This window comes from Borostomias antarcticus, assembly GCF_949987555.1.
Source record: "Borostomias antarcticus genome assembly, chromosome: 26".
Taxonomy (NCBI): domain Eukaryota; kingdom Metazoa; phylum Chordata; class Actinopteri; order Stomiiformes; family Stomiidae; genus Borostomias; species Borostomias antarcticus.
The window spans coordinates 11,387,129-11,412,362 of NC_140259.1; the positions used below are offsets into that span (position 1 = coordinate 11,387,129).

At 43.7% G+C, this 25,234-nt stretch overlaps 4 protein-coding genes across 4 annotated transcripts in view; 3 read left to right on the forward strand and 1 right to left on the reverse strand.

Annotated features, from left to right (window-relative positions):
• The window catches only part of rpf1 (ribosome production factor 1 homolog), a 3,964-nt gene extending 656 nt beyond the window's left edge, over positions 1 to 3,308 (forward strand). Inside the window, exons 3-9 of the mRNA XM_084459234.1 lie at positions 1 to 47; positions 205 to 300; positions 661 to 814; positions 1,035 to 1,117; positions 1,694 to 1,875; positions 2,218 to 2,344; positions 2,928 to 3,308. The exon at positions 1 to 47 is cut by the window's left edge and continues 34 nt beyond it. Coding sequence (XP_084315360.1) covers positions 1 to 47; positions 205 to 300; positions 661 to 814; positions 1,035 to 1,117; positions 1,694 to 1,875; positions 2,218 to 2,344; positions 2,928 to 2,969 — 731 coding nt within the window. The 3' untranslated portion in view covers positions 2,970 to 3,308. The remainder of the gene's footprint in view (positions 48 to 204; positions 301 to 660; positions 815 to 1,034; positions 1,118 to 1,693; positions 1,876 to 2,217; positions 2,345 to 2,927) is intronic.
• Positions 3,309 to 4,656: 1,348 nt separating this feature from the next.
• On the forward strand, positions 4,657 to 9,157 carry spata1 (spermatogenesis associated 1; the record flags this gene model as incomplete). The annotated part of the gene is made up of 12 exons (XM_084459248.1): positions 4,657 to 4,716; positions 5,075 to 5,181; positions 5,921 to 6,038; positions 6,209 to 6,262; positions 6,471 to 6,858; positions 6,995 to 7,145; positions 7,264 to 7,324; positions 7,671 to 7,785; positions 7,933 to 8,058; positions 8,240 to 8,415; positions 8,592 to 8,690; positions 8,987 to 9,157. 12 exons carry the CDS (start codon positions 4,657 to 4,659, stop codon positions 9,155 to 9,157), a joined length of 1,626 nt encoding a protein of 541 aa, XP_084315374.1.
• A 491-nt stretch (positions 9,158 to 9,648) lies between these two features.
• ctbs (chitobiase, di-N-acetyl) lies at positions 9,649 to 13,761 on the reverse strand. Its single transcript, XM_084459160.1, has 7 exons — positions 13,553 to 13,761; positions 12,701 to 12,839; positions 12,347 to 12,555; positions 11,923 to 12,094; positions 11,691 to 11,788; positions 10,662 to 10,823; positions 9,649 to 10,085 (listed from the first exon to the last, which is right to left on the reverse strand). The coding sequence occupies exons 1-7, from the start codon at positions 13,664 to 13,666 to the stop codon at positions 9,897 to 9,899; spliced, it is 1,083 nt and encodes a 360-aa protein (XP_084315286.1). The 5' UTR covers positions 13,667 to 13,761; the 3' UTR covers positions 9,649 to 9,896.
• Positions 13,762 to 15,625: 1,864 nt separating this feature from the next.
• The window catches only part of LOC311326361 (vitellogenin-like), a gene marked incomplete at both ends in the record, with an annotated part of 41,439 nt that continues 31,830 nt past the window's right edge, over positions 15,626 to 25,234 (forward strand). Inside the window, 33 exons of the mRNA XM_084459250.1 lie at positions 15,626 to 15,665; positions 15,785 to 15,805; positions 15,899 to 16,050; positions 16,132 to 16,383; positions 16,470 to 16,631; positions 16,721 to 16,869; positions 16,973 to 17,123; positions 17,218 to 17,375; positions 17,473 to 17,638; positions 17,733 to 17,858; positions 17,960 to 18,178; positions 18,283 to 18,500; positions 18,587 to 18,684; positions 18,765 to 18,889; positions 18,980 to 19,081; positions 19,200 to 19,319; positions 19,409 to 19,592; positions 19,687 to 19,780; positions 19,890 to 20,075; positions 20,185 to 20,326; positions 20,419 to 20,641; positions 20,752 to 21,173; positions 21,272 to 21,313; positions 21,394 to 21,462; positions 21,558 to 21,764; positions 22,032 to 22,174; positions 22,313 to 22,436; positions 22,526 to 22,652; positions 22,753 to 22,936; positions 23,295 to 23,389; positions 23,510 to 23,604; positions 23,691 to 23,856; positions 24,034 to 24,195. Of these exons, the coding sequence (XP_084315376.1) occupies positions 15,626 to 15,665; positions 15,785 to 15,805; positions 15,899 to 16,050; positions 16,132 to 16,383; positions 16,470 to 16,631; positions 16,721 to 16,869; positions 16,973 to 17,123; positions 17,218 to 17,375; positions 17,473 to 17,638; positions 17,733 to 17,858; positions 17,960 to 18,178; positions 18,283 to 18,500; positions 18,587 to 18,684; positions 18,765 to 18,889; positions 18,980 to 19,081; positions 19,200 to 19,319; positions 19,409 to 19,592; positions 19,687 to 19,780; positions 19,890 to 20,075; positions 20,185 to 20,326; positions 20,419 to 20,641; positions 20,752 to 21,173; positions 21,272 to 21,313; positions 21,394 to 21,462; positions 21,558 to 21,764; positions 22,032 to 22,174; positions 22,313 to 22,436; positions 22,526 to 22,652; positions 22,753 to 22,936; positions 23,295 to 23,389; positions 23,510 to 23,604; positions 23,691 to 23,856; positions 24,034 to 24,195 (4,924 nt within the window). The remainder of the gene's footprint in view (positions 15,666 to 15,784; positions 15,806 to 15,898; positions 16,051 to 16,131; positions 16,384 to 16,469; positions 16,632 to 16,720; positions 16,870 to 16,972; positions 17,124 to 17,217; positions 17,376 to 17,472; positions 17,639 to 17,732; positions 17,859 to 17,959; positions 18,179 to 18,282; positions 18,501 to 18,586; positions 18,685 to 18,764; positions 18,890 to 18,979; positions 19,082 to 19,199; positions 19,320 to 19,408; positions 19,593 to 19,686; positions 19,781 to 19,889; positions 20,076 to 20,184; positions 20,327 to 20,418; positions 20,642 to 20,751; positions 21,174 to 21,271; positions 21,314 to 21,393; positions 21,463 to 21,557; positions 21,765 to 22,031; positions 22,175 to 22,312; positions 22,437 to 22,525; positions 22,653 to 22,752; positions 22,937 to 23,294; positions 23,390 to 23,509; positions 23,605 to 23,690; positions 23,857 to 24,033; positions 24,196 to 25,234) is intronic.

Here is a 25,234-nt window from a genome sequence, read left to right on the forward strand (position 1 = left end):
ACCAGAGGGTGTTCGACGAGACAATGGTCAACCCCGAAGATGAGGAGGTGATGTTAACCTGTCCTTCTGGAGAGCGTTCCTGTGTGTTTCCATATCATGTTAACCTGTCCTTCTGGAGAGCGTTCCTGTGTGTTTCCATATCATCTCAGCTCTTCACTATTGATTGGATGATGCTGCGCTTCACTCAGAAACACACTGTTGCAGGTGGCCTTTGACGAGGGAACGGATGAATTCTCTGCCTACTTCAACCGGCTGACCAACCCTAAAGTCCTGATCACCACCTCCGACAGACCTAGAGGGGTGAGTGTTCAGCAGCTACTGTGTTCAGTAGTTCACAGTCTACAGATTCACTGATATATACTTGAACATAAACATAAGTTATGTCCATCAATGTGCGCTCCAGACTGGTTTATTAATGTAATCCTGCTATGTGCGCTCCAGACTGGTTTGTTAATGTAATGTATGTGGACGATAATCTGACTCTGAATTGAAATATTTAATTTAAAATTCATTCATTTGTAAAGTTAACTTATTTTATTGCAGAGTGGTGATACCATTCGTAGTTATTACTGTCCTCTGTTCTTCCTGTGTGTTCATGCTTGTCAGTGACGTAGCAGTTATAGAGACCAGTTATAGAGACCGTTCTCTGGTGTCTTTCAGAGAACAGTGAGGTTCTGTGAGCAGCTGGCCACCGTCGTCCCAGACGCACATGTGTACTATAGGAGGGGCTTGGCTCTAAAGAAGGTCATTCCCCAGTGCGTCTCCAGGAACTTCACCTACCTCATGGTCATCAACGAAGATCGCAAAGTGCCCAGTATCCTTTGGTGTAATATTTCAGGTTGAGTGTGTTGGTGAGAGTTAGGGATGTCCCGGTCCGTGGCGTTGGTAGCAGGCTGATACTGGCCCAGAATGCTGGATCAGAGATCGGATGTCCCCCCTTAGATACTGATTTCTACTGTCAGCTCTCCTTACTGTGCCACTTTCACTCAGTAATCATGATTATCCAGACGTGTCCTTCACCCCACAACACTAAGATGGTCTGGTCCTCTGTCACCTGCCTGATGGACCCACCGCACACTTCAAAGTCAGCAGTGTCCGACTGCGGAAGGAGATGAAGGCAAGCTGCTTCTGAAGTGCATGTCTGTGTGAAGGAATGGAGGCCATTCGTTTGTGTGAATGTGAGTGTGTGTGTGTGAGAGAGAGAGAGAGAGACCTGTGTGTGTGTGTGTGTGTGTGTGTGAGAGAGAGAGAGAGAGAGAGACCTTCTGATAAGTGGTGTCTGGTCACTGCTGACGGAAAACAGGCAAGCACTCTGGTGTGGGTCCAGAGTATATGAGTGCGTTCCTGACATGGTGGGTCTGGGTCCCCCTCCCTGCACACTCAGTCCTGTAGGTCTCTCCCTGCACACTCAGTCCTGTAGGTCTCTCCCTGCACACTCAGTCCTGTAGGTCTCTCCCCACCCTGCACACTCAGTCCTGTAGGTCTCTCCCCTCCCTGCACACCCAGTCCTGTAGGTCTCTCCCTGCACACTCAGTCCTGTAGGTCTCTCCCCTCCCTGCATACTCAGTCCTGTAGGTCTCTCCCTGCACACTCAGTCCTGTAGGTCTCTCCCCTCCCTGCACACTCAGTCCTGTAGGTCTCTCCCCTCCCTGCACACTCAGTTCTGTACTTGTCTGGTTGTCCTGTGTTGCAGAGGCGGGGGAAGGAGCCGACGGAGCACAGCCCTGAGGTGATCCTGAACAACTTCTCCACGCGGCTGGGCCACAGCATGGGACGCATGCTGGCCGCCCTCTTCCCTCACGACCCTCACTTCCTGGGACGCCAGGTGGCCACCTTCCACAACCAGAGAGATTTCATCTTCTTCAGATTCCACAGGTGAACATCATGTGGCTATGTTGTTATAACCCTGATGGATGTTTTTGTTGTATGGTATGCTTTTAAATTTAACGTTATTGGTTTTTAGTATTGGCTGGCTACAACCTGGCTAGTTTACAATCTGTTTATTGCTAAAATCATATAGTGATTGTTCATTAACTTGCACTGTCCCTCAGCAAATACACAAATCAAATTAGTGGGTATAGCCAAGTAGAATGGATATTTAGCTTAAACTAGCTGAAAGACGGAAGCTGTTCTTATGCAGGCCTTTCTCAAACATGGAACGATGGAGTTGTGGATTTTATCTTTGGTGGTGTGTGTGACGCTCGTGTTCTCGTACAGGTACATTTTTAAGAACGAGAAGAGAGTGGGTATTCAGGAGCTGGGACCCCGCTTCACGCTGAAACTGCGCTCATTACAGAAGGGCACCTTCGACTCCAAGTTTGGGGAGTACGAGTGGGTTCACAAGGTCAGTTTGGGGAGTACGAGTGGGTTCACAAGGTCAGTTTGTTTGGGGAGTACGAGTTGGTTCACAAGGTCAGTTTGGGGAGTACGAGTGGGTTCACAAGGTCAGTTTGTTTGGGGAGTACGAGTGGGTTCACAAGGTCAGTTTGGGGAGTACGAGTGGGTTCACAAGGTCAGTTTGGGAAGTACGAGTGGGTTCACAAGGTCAGTTTGTTTGGGGAGTACGAGTGGGTTCACAAGGTCAGTTTGGGGAGTACGAGTGGGTTCACAAGGTCAGTTTGGGGAGTATGAGTGGGTTCACAAGGTCAGTTTGTTTGGGGAGTATGAGTGGGTTCACAAGGTCAGTTTATTTTCTGTTGTCTCTGTAGCGGCAAAACAACAATGGCATTGTGACCGCATGTATTGTTTATTCAATACATACATTTTTATTGTTTATGCAATACATAAATTTTTTGTTATTTTTGGTATAAGGACAAATTTGCTTTCCCCTCATATTTTCAGCTAGTCTGGCTGTAGTTTGTGCTAGGGGGTTACTGCCTACAGTTGAATAATCGCTAGGACTGTTTTTATGTTTTTGTTTTTTTCAGCGACATGAAATGGATGCCTGCAGAAGGAAATTCCACCTTTGAGTGAAAAGTTCTGCCGTTTCTCTGGATTGAACATCAGACATCACCAAGCATAGCAGTCACATTTGTCCATGCGATTCTCACAGAGCAGGTTACTTGTTTTGAGTTATTTAAATGGCTTCTGACTTGACTTGCCCTGGAGCTGTTGAGAATGTTCCAGGTCAGCTTCGTTGCGACCCTGATCTCAGGTCAGCTTCGTTGCGACCCTGATCTCCATATCACCAGCAGACATGTCTTTGTCTGGATAGGTGTCCCCCTTCCTGCTGTGATGCTCTATAGGTTACCTGAATCCCCTTTGTTCATTGTTCTGTCAGATGAGCTCTGACTGTAACAAGTTGTGTAAATGTGTATTTCATATTAAACATGTACATACAGAATGCAATGTTGGTAATTTATTTTCAAAAAAACATACACAAAAAAATCAATTCCGAAGGCACGTTTTTGGTTATAGGCTACAACTTTACAGGCCATGTTAAATTTCTTTACAGGGCATGGTGTAATACTGAGATTAACAGGCCAAAAGTATAAACTGTTTCATTAGTTGGCTGTTCCCAAATATCCATAATCCTTGCCCCAATTGCAGTCCTTAGTTCCAATAGCTAGCTACAGTAGACCTATTCTGAGAAGCACCTCAGTTAAAAATCCTGTTAATCCAGAAATTGATCCTGTTAACTATATTGGAAGAGTACTGAAGTGGAGAGGTCACTTACCTTAACTCCAGTTTCTACTACAAGAATGAGCATAATTCTGTGTCCTGTTACAGGCCAGCTCCTACCAGTCATAATAAAAAGAGTCACGCCCAAACCATAAGTAACGGAATATTGAATGAAAATAATAAACAACAAAAGACAGATGGGATGTGAAGTGATATCAGAAGTGTAGGGGGTGGATGTGTGGGTAATGGATGGTGTGAATGTTGGATGAATCTAATACAACTCTGTTGATGACTCTCCCGGCCTCCACCGACTGGATACACAAGAAAAACACACACACACACACGCACACCAGCAGATGGAGCAGGAGGGTCGTCACAGTCCTGAACGGGGTGGTGCTTGAGGACAGTGGAGGGTCGTGGTGGGCTTTTTTTTCACTAGATTAGCGTTCTTTCAAGTAATTTCAAAATAAAGGTCCCATAGGCATTGAACTTGTAGTTTTTCGCGGGTGGTCATTTCTCGGCGTGAGAATAGTAAAGTGTGGCGTGTGAGCGTGTGGCAGCCATGCCTTAACTGTTCATACTGGCCTTCAAACTTAACTGTTTGACAGTTTTCTTCAGGTCTATGACGACCCCGACATGATCTCGCAGTCAGAAAAACCTAAGTAAAGAATGAACTTAGTCTGTTTCTCTTCAAACATCCGGTTGGTTGTAATCAGTCAACTTAATTGTCGTCCCTTTCAACGCGACATTTATTTTTACGGATAAATTGATGATGTGTCGCATCAGCACCAGAGCAACCACAGTTGGTGCTCTCATAAAAGAAACTCTTCTGTGTCTCTGTTTGGTTACACAAGATTGTTACTTAGCAGTCCACTCCTCCACCGCTCCGGGACAGTAACCCTAACCCTAACCCACTGACTCACGTCTTTATGGAGAGGAGGGGGACATTTCCCCTGTGGGACAATTGCATTTATTATAGAGGACCTACATTACCTGGAATGGATTACCTCGTTCTAGTAGTACGGTTTAGTAGAAATGGAGTACTCGTGCGAGCCCATAACTTATTCTGATCAGAGACGACCAACAAGTAGCAAGGTAGGCTAAGGAGATCAACATCAAGTGTATTTGGAGCTACATTTTCACCACCGCTAGTGAAAGGCCTATATGTTGGTACTTTCTGGCATGCAAATGTTTTTTTCTTTTAGAGGCGTGCTGTTAGTAATGTTATTATTGTTTGAGATACATATTATTAGCAATATTAGATCTGCACGTTCAGTAAGTTTTGTATGCAAATTGCAGTAGTCTACCGTTTTTTTTCCATATATAAGTAGATATGCTTTTTCAATTTTGATATGTATATATAAGAACATTTGCAGTGGAGTGTCAGATACTATTTAGGTAAAAGGACGCTAGTTATAAAAATGTTTGAGTGTAATACTGTTTGATATTTTAGTTTGTAGAACTCCATGTGCTCTATGTACCTGAAGAACAGTGGAACCCAAAACTCAACAAAGTGCCTGTTGAGGCTATAGAAAACTTCATATCTGCTGGATTTGTCAGGTAACAGACATTCGTGACTCATTCGTGACTGTAGGTATATTTGTAGGGAGGAGGCAATCCTAGCAAATAATCATCCTCATCATCATAATAATGGCAATGTAGCCTTAAAATTGTTAGGTGTTCAAATATGAACACATGGGCGAGAACACAGACCAGATAGTTGGCTATTTATAGATACATCTTGTTATTTCTCTAACGGAAACAAATTGTTATGGTATCATGTTACTTGAAGTCCCTCTTCACTGTGGATGTATTTGTGTCCAGGCTGTACCCTGATATAACTCTCTTCATGTGGATGTATGTGTGTCCAGGCTGTACCCTGATATAACTCTCTTCATGTGGATGTATGTGTGTCCAGGCTGTACCCTGATATAACTCTCTTCACTGTGGATGTATGTGTGTCCAGGCTGTACCCTGATATAACTCTCTTCACTGTGGATGTATGTGTGTCCAGGCTGTACCCTGATATAACTCTCTTCACTGTGGATGTATGTGTGTCCAGGCTGTACCCTGATATAACTCTCTTCATGTGGATGTATGTGTGTCCAGGCTGTACCCTGATATAACTCTCTTCATGTGGATGTATGTGTGTCCAGGCTGTACCCTGATATAACTCTCTTCACTGTGGATGTGTGTGTGTCCAGGCTGTACCCTGATATAACTCTCTTCACTGTGGATGTATGTGTGTCCAGGCTGTACCCTGATATAACTCTCTTCATGTGGATGTATGTGTGTCCAGGCTGTACCCTGATATAACTCTCAGAACTCTGAGAAGTGAACTGGGCCTTCTCCTGGGACCGGACAGGTGTACCGACAAGTTCTCCTTCTTGAAATGTGTGGGCAGGAGTTTGGCATTGGTGAGTAGGCTACTGTATGCAAGCATTGTGTTTGCTTGTTGGCTGTGATCCATTTGACATAATTAATCACTTGTACTATACCAAGTGTTCTGCGCATGTTGGTATTTCTTTGTGACAGTGAGTTTTATGAATCACTTCCTGCTCCCCCATCATGCACTATTTCCCTACAGGTCAAAGCCAACCAAGAGGCAGATCTGAAAGTGAAGTCGTTTTCCCCACCATATGTATGTCCAGTCAACTCGTCTTGAACATTCTCAACCTGTTTATTCACCCTTTCCTCAGTGGATAATCTGGAGTGGATTTTTGTAATCTCCATATTCCAGTTTCCATGCAGGGACTACTGTAGCTTGTGCATGACTCCTACCTTATGTCATGTTATGACATGTTATGCTGCAGTATGTGGTGTAATGTCTCCATGTCCTTGCTCACCAGGCTCCTCAGCCAGAGCTCTACCTGCTGCCTGTGGTGCAGAACAGCAGCAGTGTGAGTGTGTGCTCACGGTCCCTCACGTCAGACACACACAGCTACTCCACAGACCCCCAGGCTTACTACCCTCCCAAGATGCATAGCGTGCCAACCAGGACGACAAAAGAGCCCGTTACATTCCCCCAGATCCCCCAGGGCTCCCGGCAGCAGCCCCCTCCACCCCCCAGCCCATATGAAGAGGGGGAGGACGAGGAGGGTTCCAGCTCCACAGAGGAGGAGGAGGAGGAGGAGCCGCACTCCTCTTCCCAGAAGCCTGGCTGGGCTGAGCAGGAGCCCCCCCTGAGAAAGACCCAGACACTAGGGACACGTCCCAAACCTCAAACAGAGGCTAAAGGTGAAAATAGAGGGATAGTTGGTTTGTTATATTTATTTAACTTTCCATCTAAACGGACATGTATATAGTACTAGAACTAATATAAATACTTAGTTAACAGCACTTGTTTTACTGCTCATGTGTGTTGTGTGATCAGAGGCCAGTCCAGTCCCAGTGAAGGAGTCACCAGCTGCAGGTGAACCCACCAGCAAGAGGAAACCCAGATGGAGGAGAAATCCAGCCAGAGATTCAGGAGTTCCTGAGTCTCTGGAGGACCGGCATTCTGGCTTCTCTCTCCCCAAAGACAGGTGATACACAGGAGTCAAAGTAGCAATATCATAGTTTGCAGCAGTTGTAAGTGAATATAACTTCACCCTGTAATATATTGTGTATTGCAGTGTGGTCAGTATTTTTTCCCCTTTGCAGGTTTACAAAGTCGAAAGATATACAGGCATTGAAGTTGAACAGGAATCATCCACAAAGTGTGGTAAGTGTGGCTGAAATCCTGCAAGATTATTATTAGTATGCTTATTGAATGTGACCTTCCCTGCAGTCATTCGAGATTCAAGTAATTTTATTTTGGGCTTTTCAGGCAAACAGGAAGTCTTGTGTAATTGTAAGAGAAATCCTTGTAAAAAAAAAAAAAAGCTTGTTTGGCTTTATTACTGCTCCACATTCCATGGACAGTGGGTGGGTCAGTTCAAAAGACGAGGTCTTTGTTAAGACCACAGCTGTAGAAGCTGACTAGGAGGCAGTTATTCAAGCAAACCGCTGTGCTGCTGCAGCATCAGGGTTTTTATTTCAACTTGTTTGTGTATGTTTTTTTTTTCCAGGTCGCTGAACATCCAGCACCATTGTCTAGACCTGCTCAGTACACCTCTCCGCCTCGCGCCCCTACACTGGCTATGGTCCCCCACAACGCTGCACCCCTGGTCTTTCACTCAAGCAGTGAGCTGCCATTTGTCTTCCATTTGCTTGGTTGTCTACAAAAGCCCATTGCATTGTCTATTTATTGTATCCCATCCGTGTGTGTTTCCAAATGTCTGACTCTTAACAGCTAGGAATATCAAAGGGCATTTCCTGTCTCTCCCTCAGGGGATGAACTGATTGAAGAAATCAAGTTGGCGCGGGACGAGAGAAAGCAGCTTGAATGGACAAGGCAGGAGTTGCTAAGGAAAGGCAAAGACTTGTTGGCACAGAACAGGCACCGTCGGAACCAAGGTACTGGTGTGGAAAATGTGGGGCTTTTGTACAGGCACCTCAATTTGTGTTCATAAGGATTCTGCAGCAGTTAGAAAATTCCCCCGTTTTTAGAGGTTGTAAAAAGGATTTTAGTAGTTCCTTCCCTCTGCTCCAGAAAAGGGTCAAACTGATACTAGCACAAACTACATCGTCATTTCAGCTCGTGATAGCTGGAAGAAAAGGTATTTTGAAACCAAGAAGGCCACAGCACCTTTGGAGGAAACTCTGAGAAATCTTCGTCAGGAACTGGAGACTTTCTACAACAAGCTGCTCCATCAGCTGCAGGCCAGGGACGGGAGAGGCAAGCCCACACACCAGGGCCGGTCTCCCATCAAGGTGAGTCACGTTTACACCATCTTTACCCTGGCAAACCCACACACCAGGGCCGGTCCTTAGCGATAATAAATTGTATTAATAATACTGTACTGATTATTTCATTTGAGAATGTCAATGTTCACTAGAGGGTATCAGAGCTTTGCTTGCAGACCTAATATGAAATGTTTCTATGCCAGAATGAGCTCATCATTCAGATCATGACCGAGAGCCATGAGATCGACAACCTGAAGAGGAAAGTGGACGATGCGAAGATGAAGCTCGTCACAGAGATCAAGGTATGCCACAGGTACCCATGTACCTACCTACCCCTAGCACACTGGCTTTGACTCTGCGTCTCAAAGCCTATGTGCAGGTAACATCATACGTAGTCTTAATAAGTGTTCTTCTGAGACGCAATCTGTACAATGCAAGTGAGATTTAATTATGCAGGTTTTGTGCTGGATGGTTGTAAGAGGAACACGGATGTCTTAGTGAAGTACTTAAAACACATTAAGCTATTAGACCACAATACTCATAAGGGCTTTTTGAAAGCTGTGGATGTCCCAGTTGATTTGGTTTGTGATCTCTCTAGCTGAGGAAGCAGGCTGCTACGGAGCTGAGGGCCCTGAAGGCGGAGCTAGCTCAGAAGAAGACCCAGTCTGCCCTCTGTGGGCCCAGATGGGACAGGACAGACTCGCTGCATTCCCACCTGATGCCTCTTCTCCCTGCGGGCTCTCTGTCTGATAAGAGTGGGCGTAGATAGTCCTCGTTTCAAATGTTTTCATGTAGATCAGACAGGAGGCCATTATCAGCAGAAACTAAGCTGAGACGTGGGATTTGACTGACATGCACCGGGACTTAACCCTTAAGATGCTTGGCCAGCAGTGCTGTTCATCTTTTTTTGTACTAATGCATTTCTCAGATTTTCAGATGTATTTTTTGTGGTGGCGTTTGTCTTGTTTTGTTAACTGGGTGTGTTGTTGTTGTTGTTGTTGCTGCTGTTGTTGTCGTTGTTCCGTCTCTCCCGCTATGTTTTCCAAAACATTTGGTCTCTATTTTGAGCAACATATTCCAAATGCACAGTAACCAACATTAGGACTGATGTACTACAGTATGTTTTGTAAAATCACAATGGTTTTAAGGTTTTTAAGTCTTTTAAAAATCTCTAACACAGTGGTCTTACAGTACATGGATTTAATTTCTGAGGCATATCAACATATTCATCTAATGCTGATTTCACAGAACATGTTCAATCAGACATTTCCAGGCACATATAAAGATTCAACTTTGTATTAGTCTGGCTCAATAAATGGAATGTCCAACTCATCGGTTTTACAATGGCATTAAAAAGGCAACAAGAATACAACTTGAGTGCAAGTGCATGTCCGTCTGACCTGTAGGAAACAAGACCCTCCTCCTCCCCTTTGTGTCCCCCAACAAAAGATTCTATTGACTTAGAATAGCAACAAGTAGTGGTGGGCGTTTCCATCTCAGAGCTCTCATTAGCACGCCACTAGGGCACGCCACATGACGCCCGTCTGCACCAAGGCAACCGGGTCCAGGCTGTAGTCTAAGAGGTTTCCGTTCCACATGCCGATCCCTCTGAGCCCCATGGGCTTCACATTCTGAGACTTCATGCAAATGCTGTCTGGGTCGTCGTACCACACCTGGTGGATCTGTCCCTTCTCGTCCTGTGGGTGATATTATTTTCATTAAGAAGCAATTCTAGCGGTATGGCAGCTAATTGAACAGTAATGCAAAAAAGTATACAAAAGCAGCACATGCAAACCTGGTAGATACTAGGTGCTGGACATAACAGTAACAACACTGACGTCCTCTTCTGGTACGAGGAGGCTGAGGCAGCCTTGAGGAGAGTTCAACTTGAAGGTGCTACATATAATATTTTCCCCTTCATATATCTATATTCACAAATTCACCAAATTCAATCTGCAGGGCTGGCGAAGTGATTATGTGAGAAATGAGAATGCTCACGGCTCGGACCGGCCAGGACAACAACATCTAATATCATCCCCAATCGAAACATGGACTTTAACACATATTCACTTCGCCAACCCTTCAGATTTTACCTGGTTAATTTGCTAATATAGGCTATATATTATATATGAAGAAAATAATGTTAATATTACATAAAGTTCAGTACATTCATTCATCAGGATTTTGGGGACAGAGTGACTGAGTCAGTTCAGGCTCATGCCAGCTCTGTTGTGAAACACTCATTTTCTCTGGCTTGTGTGGAGCTCCTATACCTTGTAGTTGTAGTAGGGTGCCCCCCCAAGACGGTCCCACAGCCGGCCTGACATGGAGGCGTTCACCTGCCTCATAATCTGGCTGTACGGGATCTGGCGGCCGGCGGCGTCACTGCAAGGAGCGCCCCGGAAAGGAACCTTGGCGATACTACACACCCCTCCCTAAAAACACCAGGACAGAGCGATAGTACACACCCCTCCCTAAAAACACCAGGACAGAGCGATAGTACACACCCCTCCCTAAAAACACCAGGACAGAGCTATAGTACACACCCCTCCCTAAAAACACCAGGACAGAGTGATACTACACACCCCTCCCTAAAAACACCAGGACAGAGTGATAGTACACACCCCTCCCTAAAAACACCAGGACAGAGCTATAGTACACACCCCTCCCTAAAAACACCAGGACAGAGCGATACTACACACCCCTCCCTAAAAACACCAGGACAGAGCGATACTACACACCCCTCCCTAACAACACCAGGACAGAGCGATACTACACACCCCTCCCTATAAACACCAGGACAGAGCGATACTACACACCCCTCCCTAAAAACACCAGGACAGAGCTGAGGTTAGGACGGTTACGCTCTGCTCTTCTCTCTCGCCCTGGACAACACTAATCACAGCCATACCTGAGATGGGTACCAGGTTACTTAAAACCAAATATATTTCTTTGTTTTTGTTTTGGTGAGATACAGTGTTGGTAAGCAAGGAAAAATAGTTCCTATTGGAACTCGAGAAAATACTGGAATAAAACATACATTTCATCTATCTAAATATTATCTATCACTGGATTCCCTCTCGGCCTACAGAATCTATTCAATTTGGAGTTGATTAGTCATTATAAGCACGGAATATAACCACCCATTGAGGAAACCCTGGCTTGACTAAGTGTGCTGTAGCGAACGGGGACCCGTAGGGGGCGCTGTTGTATGATAAATAACCGTGCAAAATTGTATTTACTTTTCCATGGCAGACAGGAGCTTTAAGAGTGCAGTAAATACTGTACATATGTACATTTACCTCAGTGAAGTTGACACAGGGGTAATCATAGCCGTACCACGGTACTCCCATTACAAGCTTCTTCGGGTCTATCTTCATGTCCAGATATTTTTGGTACCCTGTGAGGAAACACAGAGGACGAGCGTTAGACGGCACACAGTAACCTTCGCTACTTCTCACAGGCCATGCAGCACAAAGAGAAGTGGTTCATGAGTATTTAAGACTTGTGGACTTTATTTCCCCATTGCTTTACCCGCCATGGTCCTGGGGAATGGAGAATTGGGCATTGCAATACAGTCCCCCGTGATCTGACTCTGCTCGTCGTACGACATCACGAACAATAGGTCACAGGACTCGGCGATGGCCACGTAGTCGTAGCAACGGCCGTCTATACAGTCAGGCGACCAGGCAACGTCAAATGACACCTTTAAGTCAGAAGAAAATCTTCTAAGCAGATAATGGGTGGGCACACACAGGTAAAGGTATGACACAGAGAATGACAGGTGGCTACTACTGACCAGTCCTGCGTTCACTAGCTCCTGCTAAAGTCTATGTAGAAGCACCCCCATGATGGCAGAGTGTTTAAAAGAGATTCATCTGGGGTCCACAGACACACCACATGCACTCTGTTAATGGTGAACATGAGATGGACATGTCCTTCATTACATGTCTCACACCTGGGACCCGGGGATCTCCCTGTGGAACGCCTCGGTGGTCTCTCTGACCAGAGCCGTCAGGGCCAGGTACTCGGGGGAGTCTGCTGACACCGCCTGTTCTATGTCCAGATTGATGCCATCCAGGAACTGCTCCTTGGCCAAATTCACTTTGTCTGTAATCCATGCTGTCCTGTTGTTAGGGTCCACCAACAATGTGAGGCGCACATCACCTGGAGCAAATACAACACATGTATATTTACATATCATTTATAATGTTATCCATCATTAATACTTTGACATGCATTGTAATATAATTTGCACGTTTCAATGGGAAACATTTACTATAATCTGCTACACTGTCACTGTCCTCCTTACCTTTGAGGACTACCCGTGCCCCCTGCTTGTGTGCGTAACACATGAGTTCTGGATCATATTTCCCAAATGCAGCCAAAGTTGTCACCAGGCTCCAGTTGTATGATTTCCAGGCTGATCCACCAACGTCAAACACAAATACCTGAAAGCATACAAGCTCCTCAGTCAGGACATGACTAGTTAGCCTTACCTACCTGGGGGTATTTCACAAAGCTGACTAGCTGATTATGCCTGACTTTTGCAATGAGTAAAACCTGGATACTCTTCAAATCTGGAACATGGACTGAAGTAAAAAAAAATATTAAAAAAAATATTTCCGGGTTTTGTGCACAAGTCGTGTTTCCTCAGTTAGCCAGCTTTGTGGAGTACCCCCTATTAATACATCCATGAGTACCCCCTATTAATACATCCATGAGTACCCCCTATTAATACATCCATGAGTACCCCCTATTAATACATCCATGAGTACCCCCTATTAATACATCCATGAGTACCCCCTATTAATACATCCATGAGTACCCCCTATTAATACATCCATGAGTACCCCCTATTAATACATCCATGAGTACCCCCTATTAATACATCCATGAGTACCCCCTATTAATACATCCATGAGTACCCCCTATTAATACATCCATGAGTACCCCCTATTAATACATCCATGAGTACCCCCTATTAATACATCCATGAGTACCCCCATGATTCAGCTCAGTACTGTAGACACCCAGCTAGATACTACAGACCTCCAGATGTCCAACATGGTACTAATGTGACCATTGAAAGCTAGCTGCTATGTTTGTGTTGATTGTATATCTGTATCTGTTGGCATGGTGTTGTTGTTGTTGTTGTTGATACCTCAAAGTCCTTCTCATCGCGGATTTGTTGACACAGTTCCTGAGTCTCACACGGACACACGTCTGCATTGTAACACAGGCTGATCGCCGTCAGAAACAAAACAACCCACAACATAACTGATGAAAAAACAACTTATGCAGTCCAGCTAGTTGGATAAAATGTCCTAATAACTGAACTGAATCAGATGAGGAAGTATCTACTCACGAGATCACGAGCTACTGTTACAGTATGGAGAGTCAAACAGGACAAACTAGGTAAAGAGCATGACTTTGATATTCGCGATATTCGTTTCACATTCGGTCAAACACGAGGCGGAATTTCGGGTCCGATTCGCGGCAAGATGAAGATGAGGCTACTGACTCGCAGGTTCCGATTGAAATTGTCCAGTTCCAAATGAAAAAAGCATTCTGTCCCATTTTGGTTCACATAATTGGTCATAGTGTTCACCTATTCAACGATGTATGCCAAAAAAATGAAAAATTCTACTTTTGTTGTAATCTTATATCAAAGTACTAAAAGAAAATTAATGTTAATACACCTGTTTGTACTCTTTTGCCCAATGAGAATCGATAAGAGAATAAATAAGGAATCGGATCGATAAGCAGAATCGAAAATGGAATCGGAATAATCTAAACGCTAAAATCTTATCAATGTCCATCCCTGTTCTTAAGGTGTCGCAGCCGCTTCTCTGTCCACTACTGGTGGTGATGGTGAAGCTGCGGTTTAAGCTCCATGATCATGCTGACTATGTGCCTGTCCAAGCTCCATGATCATGCGGACTATGTGCCTGTCCAAGCTCCATGATCATGCTAATATGTGCCTGTCCAAGCTCCATGATCATGACTATGTGCCTGTCCAAGCTCCATGATCATGCTGACTATGTGCCTGTCCAAGCTCCATGATCATGACTATGTGCCTGTCCAAGCTCCATGATCATGCTGACTATGTGCCTGTCCGGCAGCAGGTGGGGCAGCTTGCAGGTGAGGCCGCAGTGTCATACTGCGTAGGCAGCCGTCAGGTCTATGAAGATGACTCCGGCCTTCTTTTTAGCCGAGAAGCTGTCCACGATGTCTTGAGTCATCAAAGTGACTTGATCTACGGCCGTGTACAGTATAGTGTACAGTATATTAGTTTGTGCCTGCGTGCGTGCGTTTGTTTGTCCATCACACATGTACCATAGCCCACCATCTGGGGGTGTTCCCCAAGTTCATGCTTGGTGTCTCAATAAAAGTAGCGTAAAAGTAGTGTATTCTGTGGAGGATGTTGTTGATGTTAGGATTGTCATAGGTTAGTATCGAGCCTAGGTGCATTGTGGGTACAATTATCATTAGTTAAAGTGGATATATTTAACAACATAGATCAGATGACTCTTATTTTGGTATTTTGATCATGTTGGATAGATCGGCTATAGGCAATATATCTGGATATATCTACTATATATTATGTGTTCAACCGTGATGCAGTTAGTCATGCCCTTAGTGGGGAGACTGTGCGGGTCAGTTGACAGCTCAGTTCACAACTTCCACGATCGCAGTAGTCTATACTGTAGGTATGCATTGAGAGGCTCACAATTGAGATGGAATGGGTTTGCTCAAACGTAATCTAGCTCTGGAAAGCTTCACAATACAGTTCAACGAAAATATCACATTTCCACTCCTTCATTACCACAAAGGACATGCATTATGGGTGGGGGACAATGTGTTTATTGTTTACATCTGGCCTATTCATATTCACAAGTTTATGATCATTCATATTGCAGACATGCAACTTTGTGTTATCAAGAATGAGTAAAACAGATAGTGAAATTGGGGACATGACGGAAGTAAGTTTGGCAACTTGGATATTGAGATTCCTCTGGGATCAATAAAGTATCTATCTGACCTGAAAGGCCAGGTTAACCTAACCCAATGTGTCTGTGACATTTTCAGATTCCTCTAAATTCTGTTGAAATAACAAGCCAACATGGTCATGCTTTGAATTTGTTAATGATATACTTTCTTGATATATGCACAGACAGCAAAAAAAAAAAGACTTTAAAAGGCTTTCTGAAACCGTTGTTCATCACATCCAGCCATGAGGACTGTCGTGCTCGCCCTGACTCTAGCCCTCGTGGGTAAGTTTAATTTTGACTTATTTGACAATTATACTTTTTAAATATACTGTACATGTAATGTTGGTTTTTGAATCAATGTGTGGTCCACACAAACTAAAGATCTAATTTCCATTTTACAGCAAGTCAGCAGCTTAACATTGGTAGGTTTTGCTGATTTTTAACACTCATTCAATTCTAAATAGATTATTTTATTATTTATTTATTTAATTATTGAATAATGTTCATCATTACAGCACCTGAGTTTGCTGCCAGTACGACCTATGTGTACAAGTATGAGGCAGAGCTCCTGGGGGGACTGCCTGAGCAGGGTCTGGCCAGAGCAGGAATGAAAGTCATCAGCAAAGTTCTCATCAGTGCAGTTGCCCAGAATACCTACATGCTGAAGGTAAAGTGCCCACACAATTCAAGATTTCTTAATGTAATTTTCTTTTCATTGAATATTAATTATGGTTCCGTCTCCTTGTAGCTTTTGGACCCAGAGATCTTTGAGTACAGTGGTATCTGGCCCAAAGATCCCTTCGTCCCAGCTGCAAAGCTGACTTCAGCCCTGGCTGCTCAGCTCTTGACTCCCATCAAGTTTGAGTATGCCAGTGGTGTTGTTGGTAAGGTATTTGCACCCGCTGGCGTGTCTGCAACAGTGTTGAATATCCACAGAGGTATCCTGAACATCCTTCAGCTGAACATCAAGAAGACACAGAACGTCTATGAGCTGCAGGAGGTCAGACTTGCATCTTCTCAAGGAAAAGCACACATTTATTTTTTACGTTCCCATTCGTCTCTAATGCTTTCCTTAATGTCTTCCAGGCTGGTGCTCAGGGAGTGTGCAAGACCCACTATGTCATCAGTGAGGACACAAAGGCTGAGCGCATCTTTTTGACCAAGGCCAAGGATCTGAACCAATGCCAGGAAAGATTCATGAAGGACTTTGGTTTGGCTTACACTGAGAAATGTGCGGCCTGTCAGCATGTAAGAAACAATTTAATGGTCTTCATTTCAAATATGATAGATATCAGTAGACATGTTTCAAGACCTTAACTTACATCTTGTCTACACAGGCTGGACAGAACCTGAGGGGAGCTGCGGCCTACAGCTACATCATGAAGCCCACCGCCACTGGTGCTCTGATCATGAAAGCAACCGTTACTGAGCTTCATCAGTTCTCTCCGTTCAATGAGATGAATGGAGCTGCCCAGATGGAGGCAAAGTATGAAGTTAAATACATACACAGAAAAATATGGAAATATGCTGGAAATTTCAACTGATTAATCTAAAGAAATCCCTAATGAGTTCAAATTGTCTTTTTACAGACAAATACTGACATTCCTTGAAATTGAGAAGACTCCAGTGGCACCCATCACTGCTGCATACCTTCTTCGTGGATCTCTGCAGTACGAGTTTGCCTCTGAGCTTCTCCAGACACCCATTCAGCTCCTCAGGATCAGCAATGCACAGGGACAGGTACTGTGACGGTTGCATGTATGATCTCCTTCCTTCACAGATACAAAACACTCCCCCTCAAATACTAAACACTTGTAATTATTGTTCCTGACAGATTGTTGAGATTCTGAACCATCTGGTTACCAACAATGTGGCTAAAGTCCATGAAGATGCCCCTCTGAAGTTTGTGGAGCTCATCCAGCTACTGCGTGTGGCCAGCCTGGACAGTATCGAAGCCATCTGGACTCAGTTCAAGGCCAAACCAGCTTTCAGGTAGGTAATATACTCTATAGCAGATGAGTGCCCAAAAGGGAAGAAAACCAAGAAATATGATAGATATTGATGTGCTTCTCTAAATTATCTTCTAAAGATCCTGGATCCTGGATGCCATTCCTTCCATTGGAACTTCAGTCGCTGTGAGGTTCATCAAGGAGAAGTTTGTTGCTGGTGACATCACTTTTGCTGAGGCAGCTCAGGCTCTGGTGGCCGCTGTGCACATGGTGACCGCTGATTTGGAAACTGTAAAGCTTGTTGAGGTAAGTAAACCTTCAAACCAGCATGAAATACAGTAATATTCTGTACATTTTAGGACAGAAACAAAATGGTAATGAATTCCTTCTTCTCTACCAGGATATAGCTTTCAATCCCAAGATTCAGGCACAACCAGTTCTGCGCCAGGTCGCCATGCTTGGTTATGGTACCATGGTTTTCAAATATTGTGCTGGCCACCCTACATGCCCTGCTGAATTTGTGGCGGTAAGATATTTTTGTGGCGGGAGATATATTTCTTCCTTACTGATACCAGTTATTATTTACAGTATAAGAAAACAACTTCATGGATCCTTTAACCTCCACAGCCCATACACCGTATTGCTGTTGAGGCTCTTAAAAAAGGGGACATTGAAGAAGTTTCAGTTGCCCTTAAAGTCCTGGGTAATGCTGCCCATCCTGCTAGTGTGAAAGCTATCATGAAGCTTTTGCCCGGATTTGGAACTGCTGCTGCCACTCTGCCCCTGAGAGTTCAGGCCGATGCTATCTTGGCTCTGAGGAACATTGCCAAGAAGGATCCCAGAGGGGTGAGGACAAACACTTTACTTGATATTCCACATACAGCACGTTATAAAACCCTAGGCCACCTCAATGATCATTTTTGTCTGTGAAAACAATTTCTGTGAGCAAGATCCAGGAACTGGCTCTGCAGCTGTTCATGGAGAAGACACTCCACCCAGAGCTTCGCATGATTGCAGCTATTGTGCTGATGGAGACCAAGCCTCCAATGGGTCTGGTGATTACTATTGCCGATGCAATGCAGAAGGAGGACAATCTGCAGGTGGCTAGCTTTGTCTACTCTTACATGATGTCCCTGACCAGGAACACCGCCCCTGACTTCGCTCCACTGTAAGGACATTTTCTGTCTCTTGTGATTTGTCCTCAAGTTTTGTCCTAAAGATCTTGTCTTTAATCTAAAAACTCTCCCACTTCAGTGCTGCTGCATGCAATGTTGCTGTCAAGATCCTCAGCCCCAAATTAGGTAGCCTGAGCTACCGTTTCAGCAGGGCCATGTACCTGGACGCCTATGAATGTAAGGATCTTTAAAATCATTCAGTATAATATCATGAGTTGTTCTCCAGCATCGTCCCTAACTCGTTTTTCCTTCTTAAGCTCCTCTGATGATTGGTGCGGCTGCTAGTGCTTTCTACATCAATGATGCTGCCACCATTTTGCCCAGAGCTGTGGTCGCCAAGGCCCGCGCCTACCTTGCTGGAGCAGCTGCTGATGTTCTGGAGGTATAATAGATGTTCTATTTATAGTGCACCTGAATATAATAACTATCCAGTTTTAAATCACCTACTGAGCAAGCTTCATCTCTCATTCAGTTTGGATTAAGAACTGAAGGAATCCAAGAGGCCCTTCTCAAAATGCCGAAGATTGATGAAAACGCTGACAGGATTACCAAAATGAAGCGTGTCATTAAGGCTGTGAGTAAATCCGATTTACAATGTTAAACTGTCTCAAAAGAAACATTGGTAAAACAATAAAATTGTTTAAATATAAAGCTGAAGGTCAATCAGATTAATGTCACTGTTCCTTCCACAGCTGGCTAACTGGAAGTCCCTGCCCACAAGCCAGCCACTGGCTTCCATGTATGTGAAATTCTTTGGACAGGAAATTGCGTTCGCCAACATTGACAAGACCGTCATTGAACAGGCCATTCAGGTATGACTTGACACACACTAAACCATGATGATTTGAAAAATGAAAATTATGCTTTAAATGTCATCTGATCAATGTATTATTTCCTACAGCTGGTTACTGGACCTGCTCGTGCATGGGGAATGAGTGCTCTCAAGGGACTGCTGACTGGCGCTTCCTTCCGGTACGCTAAGCCCCTGCTGGTTGCTGAGGTGCGTCGTATCTTCCCCACAGCCGTCGGTGTGCCCATGGAGCTCAGTTTCTACACTGCTGCTGTGGCTGCTGCAGACGTGCACGGTAAGTTCTCCCCACCAGTGAAGGAGTGCTAAGACTCTAGCTCTTGTAATCTTAATCAGATTTTAATGTGATGCTCTTACTCTCCAACCCACAGTCAAAGCCATCATGACACCTCCTCTTCCTGAACCGTTCCATGCTTACCAGCTCCTGAAGACAGACATTCAGTTTCAGGCAGAGTTTACACCAAGGTACTGTAGATAATTTCATTACATAAAAAAGACAAATTAGTGACAATTTCATTTAACAGCTTTAATACATATTCTCATAGATTATTACAATTTCTTCTTCACATTTCAGTGTTGCCATGCAAACATTTGCTGTGATGGGAGTGAACACTGCCTTCATCCAGGCTGCTCTGATGGCAAGGGCTAAAGTCCACACTATTGTTCCTGCCAAAATGGCGGCTAAACTAGACATTGAAAAGGGTAATTTCAAGATTGAGGCTTTGCCTGTTCAGACTCTGGATCACATGGCAGCTGTACGGTATGTTTATATTTGTCATTTTTTATTTCTAAAGGAAAAATCCAAATGAACAATTCCACTACATCCTTCTAGTTTTAATGAGTGCTCTGGTATCATTTCATTGCATCAGTGTTGAGACCCTCGCTGTGGCAAGAAATGTTGAAGACCTCACAGCTGCTATGATGACACCTATAATTCCTGCCAAGGTTGCAGCACAGGTCTCTAGGGAGACTTTCACTTCTAGGACTTCATCCTCAATGGCTGTTGGATCGGTAAGATAAAGCTATTTGACCTCAACTTTCAGCATTAACTTCTTCATGTATATGAGACATCTAATCTATTGTATGATTCTTTATCATTTCAGTCAAGATCATCAGAAATGATTTACTCTGATATGCCTTCCTACATCCTCCCGAAGATGAGAATGATTCCTTCACAAGTCCAGAAGAAAATGTGTGCTGCATTCAAAACCTTTGGAATCAAGGCCTGTGCTGAGATTGAATCTCAGAATGCTGCTTTCATTCATGGATGCTCTCCATTCTATGCTATGATCGGAAAACACTCAGCCATTGTTAACTTGTCACCAGGCAAGACAAATTACCAATTCATTATTTTATTGTTGGTACAATTGGAAGTAAACTATGAAGTCATTACTTACTTTAAAATTTTTATGTTTCTTTTGCTTTTTGGGTTGTAGCTGCAGGCCCAATCATCGAGAGACTGGAGATTGAAATCAAGGTCGACCCCAAGGCAGCTGAGAAGATCGTTAAGGTTATTGCCTTCAACGAGGAGGAAGAATCACCAGAGACCAAAAATGTCCTGTTGAAGTTGAAGAAAATCCTGGTACCTGGTCTGAAGAACGGTACCAGATCTTCCTCCAGCTCCAGCAGCTCTGGTTCCAGCAGCTCTCGCGCCAGCCTTCGTTCCAGCTCCTCCTCCTCCTCCTCCAGTTCATCCTCCCGTGCCAAGAGCAGGACCATGGATGTGGGTGCCCCCCTACCTAACAGGATGTCTAAGAAAGTCAGCAGCAGCAGCTCCAGCAGATCAGGGAGCAGCAAGTCTTCCAGCAGCTCATCCAGCTCTTCCAGATCCAGCTCTTCAAGCTCTCGCATCTCAAAGGTGAGGTGGCACTGACAAATAAAACCACTTCTTGTCAAATGTATTCTCACAAAGTAAAGATGTGTTTAATTAAAAGTTTTGTTCTTCCATTAAAGCAGGAATTCAATGAGATGAAGTTCACCAAGAACCACATCCACCAGGTATGAATTTTGCAGGAGCATATAGATGTGTGCCTATTACCACCACCAACTTCGAACTGATGTGAATCTTGTGCTTGCAGCATGCCGTCTCTAAGGTGAGGGCCTCCAGCAGAAGCAGCACCGCCAGCTTTGAGGCCATCTACAAGCAGGTGAAACAACATCCCAACTCAAGAATATTGGTGATCATTATCATTGCGATGCTAAAACTGACACTGGAATTATTTACGTTTCTATTTGTGGTCAGACCAAATACCTTGGCAATGCCGTCGCTCCTGTTGTTACCATCCTCATCCGTGCCGTGAGAGCTGACCATGAGGTCCAGGGATACCAGGCCGCTGCCTACCTGGACAAAGCTACTTCCAGAGTGCAGATCATCATGTCCAACCTTATGGAGAGCGACAAGTACAGAATCTGTGTTGACGGTGTGCTCCTGAGCAACCAAAAAGTTATGGTAAGACTTAAGGCCCTCTCTGATGCCGTACAAGCTGACAAAAACAGCAATGGCATTATCAGTCTTTTTATGGCCACTGTTGTGATGAGGTAGTTACAATCAGTCGTTTTCCCTGTATGTGTTATTGTACGTCCTGTGTTGAGTGTGCACATTATGTGTTTACCTGCTTCTTTTTGTATGTATTTCTTTTTATTAGTACAGTCTATTGAGGTTCTCTGAAATGCACTTAGAACACAATTTACAGATTGTTCACCTTTTTCCTCTCAGGCTAAACTTGCCTGGGGTATTGCGTGTAAGGAATACACAACTGAGATCACAGCAGAAACTGGTGTTGTGGACTCACACCGTGCCCTCCGTCTAAAGCTGACATGGGATAAACTGCCCCATGCCCTGATCCACTATGCAAAGAGGTTTCTCACTCCATTATTACTCATTTCAGGCCATGGCTTTGTAGTACCCTTGACCATACATACTGAATGCAAAATTATTGCACAAATAACCATGTATGAAGTATAATGTTTACATTTTTTCTTGTTTTCTCAATCTAGGCTCTCTAAGTACCTGAGTACTCTTGTGATTCATACAAGAGCTAAGAACATTCAGAAACAGATCAAGTTCACAGTGGCTATTGCCTCTGAGAGAACCCTGAATATTATGTTGAAGACACCAAGAGTAAGTTAGTTGTCCTCTTTCAACTGAGGTTCCTTTTGCAGAAGTACTATTTTCCATTCAATTATTGATTATTTCTTTGGACCTGATAGATGACAGCGTACAAACAGGCGTTGGTTCTCCCTATTGATCTTCCTATTGGACCTGCTGCTGCTGAGCTTTCCATGCAGGACAATATTGTTGATCAAATCTACTACATGTTCAACAAAGCCAGTGCAGGTGAGATTGACACAAAACTGTCACTTGGAATTGATACTTGGAAATACAGTCTGTTACAAATGCAGGTTTAGTGCTTATAATGTATTTTTCTTGACCCCAGTTCAGTGTAGCATGGTCAGAAACACACTGACCACATTCAACAACAGGAAGTACAAGAATGAAATGCCCCTCTCTTGCTACCAAGTTTTGGCTCAGGATTGCACTGCAGAGCTTAAATTCATGGTTCTGCTGAAGAAGGATAACTTTGATGAACAAAACCACATCAATGTGAAAATCTCTGACATGTAAGCACACTACACCAAGCATACATTACTTGATTAAAAGGGCTACTACGTATGATATATTTTTTTTTTCATTATATATCTTAAATCTGGAGGGTTGGTGAAGTGAATATGTGTCAAAATATTTCTTTACGGCATGTGTTATGATTGACGATGATATTGCATGTTGAGTTTTCCTGCACTGACTATTGTGTACAAAATGAGCACTGAGTACATCTAGCTGTTTTGTAAACAGTGTGGCCTGGTGAATATCATTGCCATTGTTTTGTTGACTTTAATGGTCTAAATAATATATTATTCAATCTCAGTTAAAATGTCAACTTTTTCAATGATTTAACAAACATTGCATCTTTTTTAACAGTGATATTGACCTGTACACCAAGGAAGACAATGTGATGATGAAGGTTAATGGATTGGAAGTTCCCATTTACAACCTCCCATACCAACATCCTTCAGGTTTCTGCATAAGTTATAAACTTGCAACAAAATATATTTCAATTTACAAATGCATGGTATTGAGCAGTAGGTTTGGAAATATGTTTTAAAAAATGAATCCAGATTTCTCCCTGCATATAGGCTCCATCCAGATCAGACAGAATGGTCAAGGTCTGTCTCTCCATGCTCCAAGCCATGGTCTCCAGGAGGTCTACTTTGAGAAGAACACATGGAGGGTGACTGGACATTTCACTACTTTTTGGTAGAGAACAAACCAAAAAAAAAAGCCTAGCTTAATTCCCTGTTCAATTTTGGTACTCAGGTCCAAGTAGCGGACTGGATGAAGGGCCAGACCTGTGGTATCTGTGGTAAGGCTGATGGTGAAGTCAGACAGGAGTTCCGTACACCCAATGGACGCCTGAGCAAGAGCCCAGTCAGCTTTGCCCATTCCTGGGTGCTACCTGCTGAGAGCTGCCGTGACAACACTGGTAAGACCTTTATTGTTTTACTGATAAGGTGTATTGAACACCCCAAAGACAACAGTTGACTACTGTACATCACGTAGCTCCAGTCTTTTCATCTTGACTCAGGCAATTGCTAAATGCTGGACTTTCTATCACTCAGACATGAGATATTGTAAACTTCTTAATGCCTCTTTCTTGCAGAATGTCGTATGAAGCTTGAATCTGTGAAGCTGGAGAAGCAGATCAAGATTGAAGGCAAGGGGTCCAAATGCTACTCTGTTGAGCCAGTGCTGCGCTGTCTGGCTGGCTGCTACCCACTGAGAACCACAACCGTCACCGCTGGCTTCCACTGCCTGCCCACCGGTGAGTGATTGATGGATTGGTCTAAAATCTAGATGGCTCCCTGGTGTGTCGGTACTGATTCGTTTATTTTTATTTGTTAATACTGTTTTTCACAAATTATTTACCAGCAGTGAATTACTGAACATCAGGGACACACTAATAACATCTGAATTAAATCCCATTTTTTGAGCTTCATCTATGGACTTCATCTATGGACTGAAAAGAGCAGTAATGGTGTATGTATGCTCAAACAGAGCTCCATTACAAAATATATTTCTCTTCACTTTCTTTTCTAGATTCCAGCTTGAACCTCTCCGAGGGCCTGAGCAGCATCTATGGGAAGAGTGTGGACATCTTGGAGGCAGTAGAGGCCCATGTGGCCTGTCACTGCACTGCTCACTGTGCTTAGACTCATGACTGTTTTTGTGAAGTTCCACAAGTATTCTTATCCTGTTCTTGGCCATCTTCTCCATGGTCCCCCAGTTCTGATGAAGGATGAAAATAAACAATGTTTAATTAAAGCATTTGAACCATGATGTTTTATTTCCTGTTTTTCATTTGGCTATATGATTAACATCCTACCATTTCAGTGACGTTACTAGTAAGTTACACATTCAATTATACACAAAGTTAATCCATCAGCCAAAAGTGTGCTGCTGTTGTAGCTGGCTACATTTAGCCACCATGCAAGAAAATGTGAATATTGCTCACATTATTATGAAAATAACTTGATTAAGCTCAACATTGTATAGGTAACAGTTAGCATAAATGTAACGTCACATAACACAGATGATGTTAACACATAACAGTTGCATGAAGCTAGAAACAACTAGCTAATACTGAGAACAATTATTCATAGTAATAGCATCAACAGAAACGGTCCGTTCAATTTCAATACATTGCATTAGCTATACCATGGTCTGGATGTTGTTCTGTTGAGACTAAACCTGCTAACGTCAACAGCTATCATTAATGAATTTGCTACGTTAGCTAGCTAACGTTATAGCTAAAGCTAACTTGCATACCAGCGATCACAAAGCTAATTTCAAAACAGCAAAAC

Excerpts from the sequence above, each read along its gene's own strand:
- ctbs (XM_084459160.1), bottom strand. The coding sequence starts at position 13,666 with ATGTTGTGGGTTGTTTTGTTTCTGACGGCGATCAGCCTGTGTTACAAT. Across the intron at positions 10,824-11,690 it reads CCTGTGTCAACTTCACTGAG|GGAGGGGTGTGTAGTATCGC; the intron begins GTAAATGTACAT and ends TGGTGTTTTTAG. Across the intron at positions 10,086-10,661 it reads CACCCTACTACAACTACAAG|GACGAGAAGGGACAGATCCA; the intron begins GTATAGGAGCTC and ends TATCACCCACAG.